General features: G+C 46.8%; 1 protein-coding gene across 31 annotated transcripts in view; it reads right to left on the bottom strand.

The window, feature by feature from the left end:
* rims1a (regulating synaptic membrane exocytosis 1a) overlaps positions 1 to 16,200 on the bottom strand; it is a 908,397-nt gene that overhangs the window by 218,042 nt on the left and 674,155 nt on the right. For 27 of the 31 annotated variants that reach the window (XM_070884742.1, XM_070884748.1, XM_070884749.1 and 24 more), the window contains one exon: positions 10,058 to 10,170. The exons of the other annotated variants lie outside the window; for them this stretch is intronic. In XM_070884742.1, the coding sequence (XP_070740843.1) occupies positions 10,058 to 10,170 (113 nt within the window). The remainder of the gene's footprint in view (positions 1 to 10,057; positions 10,171 to 16,200) is intronic. 31 annotated transcript variants of the gene reach the window in all.

Below are 16,200 nucleotides of genomic sequence, written 5' to 3'. Positions count from 1 at the left end.
CATCTGTGGTTGGGAAAATGTTGGAGTCCATTATTAAAGAAGCAGTAACAGGACATTTGGAAGAGGAAAATTTGGTCAGGCAAAGTCAGCATGGATTTATGACGGGGCTGACACGTTTGACAAATTTGCTGGAATTCTTTGAGGATGTAACGAACAGGGTGGATAAAGAGGAACCAGTGGATGTGGTGTATTTGGACTTCCAGAAGGCATTTGACAAGGTGCCACACAAAAGGTTACTGCACAAGATAAAAGTTCACGGGGTTGGGGGTAATATATTAGCATGGATAGAAGATTGGCTGACAAACAGAAAACAGAGTGTCGGGATAAATGGTTCATTCTCTGGTTGGTAATGAATAACGAGTGGGGTGCCGCAGGGATCAGTGCTGGGACCCCAACTATTTACAATCTATATTAACGACTTGGAAGAGGGGACTGAGTCTAAAGATGGGAGGAAGGGTAATGTGTGAGGAGGACATAAAGAGGCTGCAGGAGGACATAGACAGGCTAAGTGAGTGGGCAAGAATTTGGCAGATGGAGTATAATGGTGGAAAATGTGAGGTCATGCACTTTGGCAGAAAAAAACAATAGAAAGAAGAAAAGTAAAAGTAAAAGTGGAGAGCAGAGAAACCCAAGGTAAAAATCAAAAAGGGCCACATTACAGCAAAATTCGAAAGGGGCAAAGTGTGTTAAAAAGACAAGCCTGAAGGCTCTGTGCCTCAATGCGAGGAGTATTCGGAATAAGGTGGACGAATTAACTGTGCAGGCAATTAATGAATATGATATAATTGGCATCACGGAGACATGGCTCCAGGGTGACCAAGGCTGGGAACTCAACATCCAGGGGTATTCAACATTCAGGAAGGATAGACAGAAAGGAAAAGGAGGTGGGGTAGTGTTGCTGGTTAAAGAGGAAATTAACGCAATAGTAAGGAAGGACATTAGCTTGAATGATGTGGAATCTGTATGGGTGGAGCTGCGGAATACCAAAGGGCAGAAAACGCTAGTGGGAGTTGTGTACAGAGCACCAAACAGTAGTAGTGAGGTTGGGGACAGCATCAAACAAGAAATTAGAGATGCATGCAATAAAGGTACAGCAGTTATCATGGGCGACTTTAATCTACATATAGATTGGGCTAACCAAACTAGTAGCAATACAGTTGAGGAGGATTTCCTGGAGTGTATTAGGGATGGTTTTCTAGACCAATATGTCGAGGAACCAACTAGAGGGCTGGCCATCCTAGACTGGGTGATATGTAATGAGAAAGGACTAATTAGCAATCTTGTTGTGCGAGGCCCCTTGGGGAAGAGTGACCATAATATGGTAGCATTCTTTATTATTAAGATGGAGAGTGACACAGTTAATTCAGAGACTAGGGTCCTGAACTTAAGGAAAGGTAACTTCGATGATATGAGACGTGAATTGGCTAGAATAGACTGGCGAGAGATACTTAAGGGGTTGACGGTGGATAGGCAATGGTAAACATTTAAAGATCACATGGATGAACTTCAACAATTGTACATCCTTGTCTGGAGTAAAAATAAAATGGGGAAGGTGGCTCAACCATGGCTAACAAGGAAAATTAAGGATAATTTTAAATCCAAGAAAGAGGCATATAAATTGGCCAGAAAAAGCAGCAAACCTGAGGACTGGGAGAAATTTAGAATTCAGCAGAGGAGGACAAAGGGTTTAACCAAGAGGGAAAAAACACAGAGTATGAGAGGAAGCTTGCTGGGAACATAAAATTTGACTGCAAAAGCTTCTATAGATATGTGAAGAGAAAACGATTAGTGAAGACAAACGTAGGTCCCTTGTAGTCAGAATCAGGTGAATTTATAATGGGGAACAAAGAAATGGCAGTCCAGTTGAATAAATACTTTGGTTCTGTCGTCACAAAGGAAGACACAAATAACCTTCCGGAAATACTAGGGGACCGAGGGTCTAGTGAGGAGGAGGAACTGAAGGAAATCCTTATTAGATGGGAAATTGTATTAGGGAAATTGATGGGATTGAAGGCCGATAAATCCCCAGGGCCTGATAGTCTACATCCCAGAGTACTTAAGGATATGGCCCTAGAAATAGAGGATGCATTGGTGATCATTTTCCAACAGTCTATCGACTCTGGATCAGTTCCAATGGACTGAAGGGTAGCTAATGTAACACCACTTTTAAAAAAGGAGGGAGAGAGAAAACAGGTAATTATAGACTGGTTAGCCTGACATCAGTAGTGGGAAAAATGTTAGAATCAATTATTAAAGATGAAATAGCAGCACATTTGGAAAGCAGTGACAGGATCGGTCCAAGTCAGCATGGATTTATGAAAGGGAAATCATGCTTGACAAATCTTCTGGAATTTTTTGAGGATGTAACTCAGAGTGGATAAGGGAAAACCAGTGGATGTGGTGTATTTGTACTTTCAAAAGGCTTTTGACAAGGTCCCACACAAGAGATTGGTGTGCAAAATTAAAGCACATGATATTGGGGGTAATGTACTGACGTGGATAGAGAACTGATTGGCAGACAGGAAGCAGAGAGTCGGGATAAACGGGTCCTTTTCAGAATGGCAGGCAGTCACTAGTGGGATGCCGCAGGGCTCAGTGTTGGGACCCCAGCTATTTACAATATACATCAATGATTTAGATGAAGGAATTGAGTGTAATATCTCCAAGTTTGCTGATGACACTAAGCTGGGTGGTGGTGTGAGCTGTGAGGAGGATTCCAAGAGGCTGCAGGGTGACTTGAACAGGTTAGGTGAGTGGGCAAATGCATGGCAGATGCAGTATAATGTGGATAAATGTGAGGTTATCCACTTTGGTGGCAAAAACATGAAGGCAGAATATTACCTGAATGGCAACAGATTAGGAAAAGGGGAGGTGCAACGAGACCCGGGTGTCATGGTACATCAGTCATTGAAAGTTGGCATGCAGGTACAGCAGGCGGTGAAGAAGGCAAATGGTATGTTGGCCTTCATAGCTCGGGGATTTGAGTATAGGAGCAGGGAGGTCTTACTGCAGTTGTACAGGGCCTTGGTGAGGCCTCACCTGGAATACTGCGTTCAGTTTTGGTCTCCTAACCTGAGGAAGGACATACTTGTTATTGAGGGGGTGCAGTGAAGGTTCACCAGACTAGTTCCCGGGATGGCAAGACTGACATATGAAGAGAGACTGAATCATCTGGGTCTGTAGTCACTGGAGTTTAGAAGGATGAGAGGGGATCTCATAGAAACATTAAAAATTATGACGGGACTGAACAGGTTAGATGCAGGAAGAATGTTCCCAATGTTGGGGAAGTCCAGAACCAGGGGACACAGTCTAAGGAGCAGGGGTAAGCCATTTAGGACTGAGATGAGGAGAAACTTCTTCACTCAGAGAGTTGTTAATCTGTGGAATTCTCTACCACAGAGAGTTGTTGATGCCAGTTCATTAGATATATAATCAAAAGGGAGTTAGATATGGCCCTTACGGCTAAATGGATCAAGGGGTATGGCGAGAAAGCAGGAAAGGGGTACTGAAGTGAATGATCAGCCATGATCTTATTGAATGGTGCAGGCTCGAAGGGCCAAATGGCCTACTCCTGCACCTATTTTTCTATGTTTCTAGCAAGTTATTATTTAAATGGAGAAAGATTGCAAAGTGCTGCAGTACAGCGGGACCTGGGGGTACTTTTGCATGATACACAAAAGAATAGTATGCAGGTACAGGAAGTGATCAGGAAGACCAGTAGAATCTTGGCCTATTGCAAAGAGGATGGCGTATAAAAACAGGGAAGTCTTGTTACAGCTGTACAGGGTATTGGAACACCTGGAATACTGCGTGCAGTTTTGGTTTCCATATTTACGAAAGGATACACTTGCTGTGGAGGCAGTTCAGAGAAGGTTCACTAGGTTCATCCTGGGGATGAGTGGGTTGACTTATGAGGAAAGATTGAATAGGTTGGGCCTCTACTCATTGGAATTCAGAAAAATGAGAGGTGATCTTATAGAAACGTACAAGATTATGAGGGGGCTTGACAAGGTGGATGCAGAGAGGATGTTTCCACTGGTGGGGGAGACTAGAACTAGAGGGCATGATCTTAGGATAAGGGGCCGCGCCCATTTAGAACTGAGATAAGGAGAAATTTCTTCTCTCAGAGATTTGTGAATCTGTGGAATTCGCTGCCTCAGAGAGCTGTGGAAGCTGGGACATTAAATAAATTTAAGACAGAAATAGACAGTTTCTTAAACGATAACGGGTTATAGGGAGCGGACAGGGAAGTGGAGCTGAGTCCATGAATGGCAGAGCAGGCTCGAGGGGCTTTGTGGCCTACTCCTGCTCCTATTTCTTATGTGACGTTAATCAGCCTGCAACGCTGATTTGACGCCAACGCTGCGATTTTCGTCCTCAATGTGCGATGTAATGCCCTGTGTTAACCTCGCACAGCTGAACATGAGTTCAGCAGCTGCAAGGATCCCTACCAGCGATATGTAAAGGAATCAACCACCACTCTCAGGTTAGTTGCTGATTAATTTCTTCTGGCACTGTGTAAGTTTGTGGAAGTGTTTGCAGCTTTCTATTGTTGTTTAAAGTTGATACGGTGACAGGAAGTGGTGCTGCAAGTGGAGAAGGCCTTGCTTCTGACATCAAGGTTCTGGTCAGACAATTTGCTCCCAGTCATGGGGGCTCTAGTTGTCATCCCCCTTGGTCTGCAGCATGACAGGGAGATGGAGCAGAGGCAGCGAAGGAGAGGACAAGCTGCTCACAGAGGGAGGAGGAGGAGCGGGCTCTCAACAGGAGACCTTACCCAGCTCGGGTCTTTCGAGAGCAATTCTCTTACCTCAGCCTGAGCCAGGAGCAGTGCGTGAGGCATCCACGCTTTACAAAGGAGGTGGTCACAGAACTCTGCTACCTCTTGTAACCAGACCCGCAGCCTCTCTCCAGGGCAAGGACAGCGCTGCCAGTGGCTGTGTAGATGACCGTGGCCCTGAATTGCTTCATGTCTAGATATTTCCAGGCTGGAGCAGGAGACATCTGTAATGTGTCTCAGTTTGTCGCCCACTGCTGCTTAAGAGGTAACAGCAATGCTCCTCCTAATTTTTTTGGGGGGGGAGCGCGGCCCCTTTAAGGGGCCCATTTACAGTATCACGCATGCATGACATTTAACGTTAGAGAACCGGTCCTGGCCTACACAGGTGGCAGAGAGCTGTGCGGCCGGACAGTATACAGGGAGCGTTGGGTGACAGAGCTCTTTATACCAGGAGAGGGGACTTCATTGACTTCTCTCTGACCAGAGTGAAGCAGACGGAGCATGCACGTGGATTTGCCACGATAGCGGGAGTCCCTATGGTACAGAGCACTATCGACTGCATGCACGTAGTTTTGCGGGCACCGCATCTAAATGCTGAGATGCAGCACAACAGCAACATTACCACTCGCTGAATGTGCAGTTGGTGTACAACCACGGTCAGGTGAATGCCTTGTAATGATGGTGAATGCCTGGTATCATTCTGTGCAAGTCCACCGTTCCCTCAGTCTTTCTGTCACCATGACAAACCAAAGGGTAGCTACTGGGCAACTCGTGGGCAGCATGCATACAATGAAAGCCATGGTGCCACACGGAATCTGACAGAGCACACCATCGGCGCCCTTAAACAACGCTTCCGCTGCCTGGACCGCTCTGGAGGAGCCCTGTAGTATTCACCAGAACGTGTCTCCATATTCGTTGTGGTCTGCTGCATGCTCCACAACCTGGCCATCATGAGGGCACAATCACTTGCCACCAGGCATAAGGATGGCCGAAAGGATGGGCTCCAAGCTCTGCGCATAGCAAGGTTGGTACCTGACTCCTCCATGCTGCTTGACACTGCACTCGGGCTTTCTGCCAGGCTTGCCAATGCACCAATCATTTTGCCGTGCATACCAATCAGCGTTCTTCTGTTGGCCGGCCCATCAAAGTTCTCATCTGAGTCTTCTGCAGTAGAACTCGAGTGCGACCTCGCCCTCAAGGGAGCTGGAACCTGTGCTACCCTTTCTCCCTGCCCTTGATGTAGCCCACTCTTGTCCAGAGACTCACCATGTGCAGATCCCACCTCTAAGCTACCCTCTAAACTCTGCGCAGTGTCAGTATCTGAGCTGGTGGCTGTGAGTGTCAGATCGTGTGACGGTGTTTCTTCTTAATTCTTCATAATTGTACTCTCTCTCTCCTTCTACAACCACTGGCTGGGCAGGTTGGATTTCTGGGGTATCTGAGGATGAGAAAGCAAGAGGTGCATGCTTACACCATCTGCAGATTGTAAATCAGAAGAGATTGTGGGATGAGGGGGAAGTGGGATATGAAATGGAAGATAACATATGAGGATCTTGTACTCTTTCAGCCCCGCTGTTGGCCACCGGCTCAGCCATGCCCCTCCCAAGAATGGTCAGCACCGTCTCCTGCAGGGGGGTGACGCAGGCGAGCCGATCCCCTGCCAGTTAGGTGCTGCTGGTGCCGGTTATGCGCCACCTTTTCCTATAAGAGAAAGGGAAGTGTGCCAGTGAGTGTAGTACAATATGTTTTGGGTGTTGTACCCGTTATGGTTAAATAGCTGACAGCGTGTGCAAGCTGTGAGATGTGGTTGTGAGGCTTGCAGCAGTGGTAAGTGTGTGAGGGGGAGGTGAAGGTATGAGTCGTGTTTGGTAGAGATTGTTGCAGGTGAGAGATGGGGATGTGGTGCATTAAGCAATGTGTGGGGTTAGTGTTGCAGATGGTGGAATATGGCATTTGAAGACGCATTCACTGACCTTGACCACTCATGTGAGACCATTAAACTTCTTCCTGCACTGCATCCAGGTCTTTGGGGCTACACTGCTGGCATTCACCACAGTGTCTATCTGCTCCCATTGCACTTTGATTTGCTGCCTGGAGGGTCTCCTGGTCCCATGCGGAAAAAAGACCCCTCTCCTCCTAGTGACCTCTTGTATCAAGGCCTCGAATGTTGTTGCGGAGAACCTTGGGGCATGTTCCCTCCCCTGTTGTGCCATCAGGAACTGATTTCTTCAGCAAGTTGAATGATTGTCTGCAGGCAGAATGCACCTCCCATTTAATAGATGCAGACTGCCTTTAAGTCATGCAGGCTAACTTTACTTGCTGCTAGCCTCGCACAAACCTGGGTCCCCTGTTCAGCGTTCAGTCACTCAGTACCGCGTTTAGCGCTGGGCTGAATGCCACAATCATGCAACTGAGCAGCTAGCACGAAGTTCGCTTGCTGCCTGCAGTCCTCGAACAGGCAAAGGTTCCTTGAGCATCGCGATCCCCGCCCCCGTTTTCAGGGGCAAACGAATTTCTAGGCCGACATCTTTAAATCCTCATGCAAATCATCCCTTACCCCACTTCTTTTTTCTTCTCATATTCCTCCAGAACACATTGTAGGCATAATGTCAAGTTCCTTTCCCGCCCTCGTTTGAGCCAGATCTCTGTTATTACTACTATATCATAACCCCCATGTGGCAACGTGTGCCAGCAGCTCACCAACCTTATTTACAGTGCTCTGTGGATTTATGCACATGCACTCCAAAACTGCCTTAGTCTGTTTTGCTACACTCCACTGCCTGGAGTGTACCAAACTCCATTGCCTGGAGTGTACCAAACTCCACTGCCTGATGCCTCCTCTTTCCAAATTACTCTTTATTATAATGCTGTTTGTCTCTCCAAATCCTCCTCTCTGATGCTTCATCCTGGTCCCCATCAGCTTGCCAAATTAGTTTAAACCCTCCCTCATAGCACTAGTTAACCACCCTGGGAGTATACTGGCCCGAGCCCTGTTCAGCTGCAACCCGTCCATCTTGTACAGGTCCATCCGACCCCAGAAGTTACCCCAATGCCCCAGGAATCTGAAGCCCTCCCTTCTGCACTATGTCCCCAGCCACGCAGTAACCTGCTTTATCTTCCTCCACCGCCCTTTTTGCACCTAAAGACAGTAGTGGGACCAACATAATGCAACTGGATGAAGCACTGACTTACCACTTGGTTCATGCTAGTTCTGATTATCACACAGACCATAATATAGATGGCTGAAGTTCCCACCAGGAACAGGCGGGACCTTTGTTGAGGTTAATCAAGATTAGATGATGCAGTTACAACCTCACATGCCCTTTTCATCTCCACCCACCTGATTACCACCAGTTCTTGCTCCCACCCACTAAATATGGGTGGTAGAAGTTGAGGCAGTCATTTCTGCTCCCCAAAACTTTCTTTTCACTCTTGATGCTTTCATTTCCCTTCCCCAACCCCTACCCTCCTCCTCGCCTCCCCCCCACCCCTTCCGCTTGAAGGTGTTGCTGAAGGCCTTACAAAATATGCTATTGCACTGGATTTCCCACTTACAGATTGCCAGGTTGACTATAGGAAGCAGGTTTTGCACAGACAGCTCTCCAAATTAACATAACCAAAGCAATGCAGTGTACGTCTCGCTTTATTGCACTCACCCCCCACCCCCGCCCCCCCCCCAAGTATGGGATTACAGCCCATGTAAATTCAGCACCAATGTCTCTTCACAAAAACAGAATATATTATGGAATAAGAAAAGTCCCTTTTGACCCATCAAGCTCACTCCTTCATAAAATAAGTTCAATGTATCCTGTTATGCACGCTAAACCACGTTTTGATCCTTTAATGGAACACACTTTGCATAATACTGCTCACCAAAAGTAATCAAGCTAAATTATACTATTTTTTCCACTCCCATGTCTGCACCACTCAACACTGGTGCGCTGCACTCCAGCAGAGAGCACATTGGGCCAAAACTTGCTGGCGCAGGATATCTTGCGGCGTGCGCCGTTAGTTAGCCTTTTTCCCACACCCTTCAGCTGCAATATAATTTGCACCGTAACTTGCTGGAAGCTTAGTTAACGACGGAGACAAAAAAGTGTATCTGCTTAACCAATGAGACTCAAGGATCATAAATATAAGAACATAAAAAATAGAAGCAGGAGTAGGCCATATGGCCTCTCAAGCCTGTTCCGCCATTTAATATGATCATGGCTGATCCGATCATGGACTCAGGTCCACTTCCCTGCCCACACCCCATAACCCCTTATTCCCTTATCGGTTAAGAAACTGTCTATCTCTGTCTTAAATTTATTCAATGACCCAGCTTCCACAGCTCTCTGAGGCAGCAAGTTCCACATATTTACAATCCTCTCAGAAAGAAACAGAGGATGGACTGAGAAGAAATGTGAATTAGAATCAAATCAGGTACAGAAATAGAAATAAAGAGAGGGAAAGAATGATTAGATTAAGAGAGAGAGAGAGAAAAGAGAGACTGAAAGGAAAAATAAGAAAAGAAAATTAAATTTGAAATTTAAAGAACTCTAACAACAATTTACTACCTGCAAGAATGAGACTCAGCAATTTAAATTGTTCCCTTTCTGGACCGGAGAGATTGATTGGCATTGCATTAACAATTATCACTTCGGGTACTTACGCTGTTAATTATGAGGCCTAACCTTTGGTAGTGAGTTTAATGAGCAATTAATGTGCAAATCCAGGAAGTTCTTAAAAACAGGGAGGTTAAGTGCGAGATGCCACATGTGCAAAGCAAACAGTAGAGCAGCATAAATCGACCAGCACATTTCAGAGATCTGCAACTCATGGTGTAGCTTTTCTTCCCTCGAACTTGTTGGTCGATTTGCCCATTAATAATGCCATTTGTCATGATCTCGCCATTATTTTTCCAGGAAGATCTGACCCATTATAATTTTTGCAATACTATTAGATCACTACATTTTACTATACTGTGCGGGCATACTGAGGTCATCAATAAGGTCCACCTATGATCCATTTGGGAACGCCAATCTAATATCAAATACTTATAAAATTAACAGGTGAGACAAACAATTGGAGAATCTATAATTAATATAATGTTTTAAGTGTGCAAACTTGTATTTGTTAGGAAATCAGATGAGAGAAGCAGCTCATGGTGGCACTTTCACCTGCCAATTAAAAGAATGAGACACAAATGTCCCTTTGTGATGGACCTTGTCTCGAGCACTATTACTAGACCACAGCAACATGGATACAGAGCAATGGCATCGGCAATTTGGTTACCTTGTTCGACACTGCAGCTTTTGACTGGGACCTGTGGGAGCTGTCTTCCCCTCCGACCAGACAGTGGTGTTCCTGTTGGTGATAACTGGACTGGGCTTCCTTGTTGGTGCACTCTGTGAAAATAGAACACAGATTATTAACGCGTCTATTCTCTCCAGTAACTACCTGGCCTTTTACTTTTCCTTTCTAGAAACCAACGAAGCCTTAAAAAAAAATGCTCCCATCTTTCCCACCAATTATTGTTCAAGACACACCAGTGTAGTTCACTCCCTCTCCCCTTTTGATAAACCTTTCTTTTTGAGTATACCTTCAGAATCCTACTCCCTTGTTTTTCCTTAATGTGAGGCACTTTGAGATGTTTTCTTGGGGGCATTATAGAAATGAAACTTGTTGTATGGCACTACAAGAACTTTTTGCTCTACTTATATCCTGATTATGATATTTGACATGAAATCCTGAATGTACTGATTTCCCACTAATCTATTGTCAAGTATTGTCTTTCTTGAGGATCACTCTGTGGATTGTTGTTACAGACCAAACGACGGAGTGATGGGATATGTGCAATTCCTAAGGCGAGCTGCTGATTTGAAATGTGCCACCACGGCAGTAATCAAATGGAGACCAGACACTTACCCATAGGAAGAGAAAAAAAAAAACTGTCAGGAACATACATGGGATCAAGAATGACCTGTTACTATCCCTCCCCAGTTTGTTTCTCTTTCTCTCTCCTAGTTTGTGTTTCTCTTTCTCCTTCCCAATTTATGTTTCTCTCCCTCTCTCCCGTAGTTTATGTTTCTCTCTTTCTGCCTCCCCAGTTTCCCACCTCCAGCTTCCTGATAATATACTTCTCCCCTTTCTTGAACGGTGGATGAACATTAGCAATCCTCCATTCCTCCGGCACGATCCCTGTATCCAATGAGGATTGAAAAATTGTTACCATTGTCTCTGATATTTCTATCGTTGCTTCTTTCAGCATTCAATCTATACCAGATAACTTACCAACTTTCAGGAATGCTAATCTTTTTAGTACATCTTCACTATTTATTAATCTCCCTGTCCATAACTTCCCTGTGTTTTCTCTCTCTCCCCATTTGTGCTTTCTCTCTCCCCACCAGTTTATTTTTCTCTTTCCCGCCAATAGTTTGTGCTTCTCTATCCCTCTATCTCTGCCAGTTGATGTTTCTTTCTCTCTCTCCCCCAGTTTGTGTTTTTCTCTCTCTCCCGCCCCCAGTTTGTGTTTTTCTCTCTCTCTCCCGCCCCCAGTTTGTGTTTCTTTCTCTCTCTCTCTCCCGCCCCCAGTTTGTGTTTCTCTCTCTCTCCCGCCCCCAGTTTGTGTTTCTCTCTCTCTCCCGCCCCCAGTTTGTGTTTCTCTCTCTCTCTCTCTCCCGCCCCAGTTTGTGTTTCTCTCTCTCTCTCCCGCCCCCAGTTTGTGTTTTTCTCTCTCTCTCCCGCCCCCAGTTTGTGTTTCTCTCTCTCTCTCTCCCGCCCCCAGTTTGTGTTTCTCTCTCTCTCTCCCGCCCCCAGTTTGTGTTTCTCTCTCTCTCTCTCCCGCCCCCAGTTTGTGTTTCTCTCTCTCTCTCCCGCCCCCAGTTTGTGTTTCTCTCTCTCTCCCGCCCCCAGTTTGTGTTTCTCTCTCTCTCTCTCTCCCGCCCCCAGTTTGTGTTTCTCTCTCTCTCTCCCGCCCCCAGTTTGTGTTTCTCTCTCTCTCTCCCGCCCCCAGTTTGTGTTTCTCTTCGCCAGTGCGCTTGCTGTTGCCCGTCAGCCAGCCCGAACTGCTGCCGCCTATGCAGAGATAATCCAGTCCCCCACCGGGCCTTCTCGGCTTGGAGCTGCTCAAGGTTGTGCTCCAAGGCCATCTGCAGTCTCCCCACTGAATGTCAGCAGACTTCCACCAGCCATGCTGGAGCCACTGGGGTAGCACTACGTAGGAGCACTGGGACAGGCAAAGGCACATGAAAGACGGGCACCAAAGAAATGCACAAGGGTGTTTAGTTTACGTTTGTATGCAATATAGCCTCATTTGATTTAAAAATTTGGTTTGGAATGTTTGGTTTGTGTTGGCTTTTATTTTTGCATTGTGGCCATGCAGATACTGTGATGGTCAGTGTCAGAGGGAAGGGAAGGTGTGGGATGGGTGGTGAATGGGGAATTGGGGGTGCTGTTACCGGTATCAGTCGGATGATTTCTTTATGGACCTGCAGAAAGGGACTGCATAGATTGCTTTGTCTCTTCCTTCTCCTCAGCTGTTCGTTGTATAGCTCGTGACGAGGGCTGTTGCCTCATGATGGGGAGGTTGTGCAACATGCAGTAGACCCACCACGAAGCTGGACACTCGCTCTGCAGAGTACTGCAGGGCTACTCCAGCACCAGAAGCACTGTTTCAGCACTCCAATGGTCTTGCTCTATCACATTTCGTGTGGCAGCATGGCTTTCATGCCGAGCATGTGTGGTGGGTTTCACACCGGAGTCATCAGTCATGTCAGTGGGTAAACCTCATTGCCTAGTAGTCACCCTTTGGTTTGCTGAAATGCAGCTGGCACAGCAGACTGACGCAGAATGAAGGCATTACGACTGTTGCCAGGATACAGGGCATTGACCTGCATGATTGTCTGCCTATCATTGCACTCCAGCTGGACATTGAGGGAGTGGAATCCCCATCGGTTCCGGTAAATGGCAGAGTTGACATGCGGCATCTGCAAAGCGATGTATGTGCAGTCAATGGCACCCTGCATGATGGCGAAGTCTGCAATCCTAGCAAAGCCGTGAGCTAGCTCCACTTGCTGGGTCTCTGGCAAGAGAGAATGAAATGTAGCGAGCTCTCCTTGAATAGAGAACCTCAGTGGCCTCACTTATGTAACAGAGGATGGCAATTGAGATGTTGCAACTATCTGCAGCTCCAGTCTTGAAGGAACCAGATGCATAAAAGTTCATGGCCATGGTCACCTTCGCAGCCGCTGGCAATGCGGTCCCCGCCCTGCTCTGAGGTTGCAGTTGTGGCTGCAGCAGGTGGCAGATTTCAGTGAGGACGTCTCACACATTGTTCCTCGCTGAGGTTCAGGTAGGATAATTGCATCCTGAAGACCATGGGCTTGTCCAGCTCTGCGTGGCCTCTGTTCATTCTCCAAATCATGCTGTATTCCAAGGGGACTGACGACTACTGCACCCATGCCTGGCAGCAAGTGGTTTGCGCAGAAGCCTCAAAGTCAGAAAAAAGTCCTTCATCATCTGCCACGCCACTCTCTGTGGACTTCTGCATCTTGAAACTACTGTAGAAAGCACCAAACACGTAGCATTGTACCAACAGCCAGAAGAAATCAACCTCCATGTAGTTGATGATCCCTTTAAATAGCGCTGTTTGGGGGGGGGAGGGGTCCTTCCTGCTGCTGAACACGTGTTTAGCTGAGCGAGGTTAAGAGAGAGCTCCAAAATGGCAACGCTGGCGTCAACTTAGCATGACATCATAAGCTCCCTGCTCTGCGTACCTCTGGCGGATGTACACTGTGTTTACACTACTGCCATTTGCCACGATTTGCCTCACAAGTGTGCGTGTGCACTGCGGATGTCATCTTGCAGCTCTATAGTTATTTGTAGCACCCAAAAAATGAATTTTGCATTCATCATCTGCAGTCTGCACCTTTGACACAGCTGAACACACCATCCTCCTCGAATGCCTCTCCACTGATCTCCAGCTAGGTGGGACTGCACTCGCCTGGTTCTATTCTCATCTCTCTAATCATAGCTAGAGAATCACTTGCATTGGCTTCTTTTCCTGCTCACACACCGATACCTCTGGGGTCTCCCAAGCATCTATGCATGCCCCCCTCCTATTTCTCATCTAGATGCTACCCCTCGGCAACATCATTCAAAAGCACAGGATGAGCAAAAATTTCCTCCAATTCAATGTCGGGAAGATCAAAGCCTTTCTCCTCAGTCCTCGCTACAAACTCCATTTCCCAGCCACCTACTCCATCCCTCTCCCTGGCAACTGTATGAAGCCGAACTAGACTGTTTGCAACCTTGGTGTCATATTTAACCCTGAGATGAGCTTTTGACAACATATCCGCAACATAATTATGACGGCCTATTTCCACCACCGGAATATAGTCTGTCTCCACCCTGCCACAGCTCATCTGTTGCTGAAACCCTCATCCATGCTAGACTTGACTACTCTAATGCACTCCTGGCCAGCCTTTTATATTCTACCCTCTGTAAGCTTGAGGTCATTCAGAGCTCGGCTGCCCATGTCCTAACTTGCACCAAGTCCCATTCACCAATTGCCCCTGTGCTCGCTGACCTACATTGGCTCCCAGTTAAGCAATGCCTCGATTTTAAAATTCTCATCCTTGTTTTCAAATCCCTCCATGGCCTCATCCCTCGCTATCTCTGTAATCTCTTCCAGCCCCACAACCCTTTGATATCTGCGCTCATCAAATTCTGGCACCTTGAGCAACGCGATTTTAATCGCTCTACCATTGGCAGCCATGCCTTTCGGCTGCCAAGGCCCTAAGCGCTGGAATTCTCTGCCTAAACCGCTCAGCCTCTCTACCTCTCTTTCCTCTTTTAAGACGCTCCTTAAAACCTACCTCTTTGACCAAGCTTTTGATCATCTGGCCTAATATCTCCTGATGTGGCTCGGTATCAAATTTTATTTTATTTTATAACACTCCTGTGAAGCATCTCGAATTTTACAGGTATAGCGTCGAGAATCTGGAGTTCTGGAATCCGGGACGATCGGTGGCAGAGTCATCCGGAATCCGTAAAATGTTGCGGAATCTGGATCGGGCGACCCTGCCAAGCTCGGAGCCCCGTCGCCGCCCGACCTCGGGCCTCACCTCTCCGCCACTCGCCTCACCCGCCACTGCCCTTACCTCGGGGCCTCCTCGTCGGCCTGCCCGATGACCTCCTTGGCGGGGCCCACCCTAAAATCTCCTCGGCAGGGCCAGCCCGCCAGAACACCTCCTCGGTGGGGCAGCCCGTCGACATCCTCGGCGGGGCCCACCTGATGACATCCTCCTCGGCGGGGCTGGACGGCCCGAATAGCTCCTCGTCGGGAATCCCCCCCTTTGTGACGTTCTGAAATCCGGAAATACCCGAACCTGGGCTCGGGTGTTTCCGGATTTGTGACGTCAGAAAGCAAATCAAAAGTCTGGAAAAGCCCGGAAACCGGTACGGCCTCGGTCTCGAGGGTTCCGGATTTTTAGGCGCTGCACTTGTACTAACATTAAAGGCTCTATATAAATACAAGTTGTTGATGTTGCTAAGTTCCATTCAGCCAGAATTTCCTCCTTTCATGAAAAATGGAGTCTATTTTCCAGCCACTAATTAGCGTCTCATCGCAGGATATGCAAGTTTGAAATGGATGATTCTGATAATTAATCTATATCCGCGAGAATATAGACATCTATATCCGCAGAATGATACCAGGGCTAATAGGATTAAATTATAAGGCCAGGTTGCATAGACTAGGCTTGTATTCCCTTGTATATGGAAGATAAGTGGTGATCTGATTGAATTGTTTCCTATGTCTGCAACCTCCTCCAGCCTGATAACCCTCTGAGATGTCTGCGCTCCTTTAATTCTGGCCTCTTATGCATCCCCGATTTTAAGCTCTCCACCATTGCCGGCCGTACCTTCAGCTGCCAAGGTTCTAAGCGCTGGAATTTCCTCCCTAAACCTTTCTGCCTCTCTTTCCTCCTTTAAAATGCTCCTTAAAACCTATCTCTCTGCTCTAATATCTCCTTATGTGTCTCGGTGTCAAATTTTGCTTCACTCCTGTGAAGTGCCTTAGGATGTTTTACTACATTAAAGATGCTATATAGTTATTGTTGTTGTTGAAGATGATTATAGGAATTGATAGGGTAGATAGAGAAAAACTACTTCCTCTGGTAGGAGAGCACAGAACAAGGGGGCATAACCTTAAAATTAGAGCTAGGCCACTTAGGAGTGGTATCAGGAAGCATTTCTTCACACAAAGGATAGTGGAAATCTGGAACCCTCTCCCCCAAATAGCTGTTGAGGCTGGGGGTCAATTGAAAATTTCAAAACTAAAACAGAAACGTATGCTTGAACTGTATAAAACACTGGTTAGGCCACAGCTGGAGTACTGTGCAGTTCTGGTCACCGCATTACAGGAAAGATGTAAA

Source organism: Pristiophorus japonicus, chromosome 7 (assembly GCF_044704955.1).
Source record: "Pristiophorus japonicus isolate sPriJap1 chromosome 7, sPriJap1.hap1, whole genome shotgun sequence".
In the NCBI taxonomy this organism is placed as follows: Eukaryota; Metazoa; Chordata; class Chondrichthyes; family Pristiophoridae; genus Pristiophorus; species Pristiophorus japonicus.
This window is presented reverse-complemented; position numbering and strand designations above follow the sequence as displayed.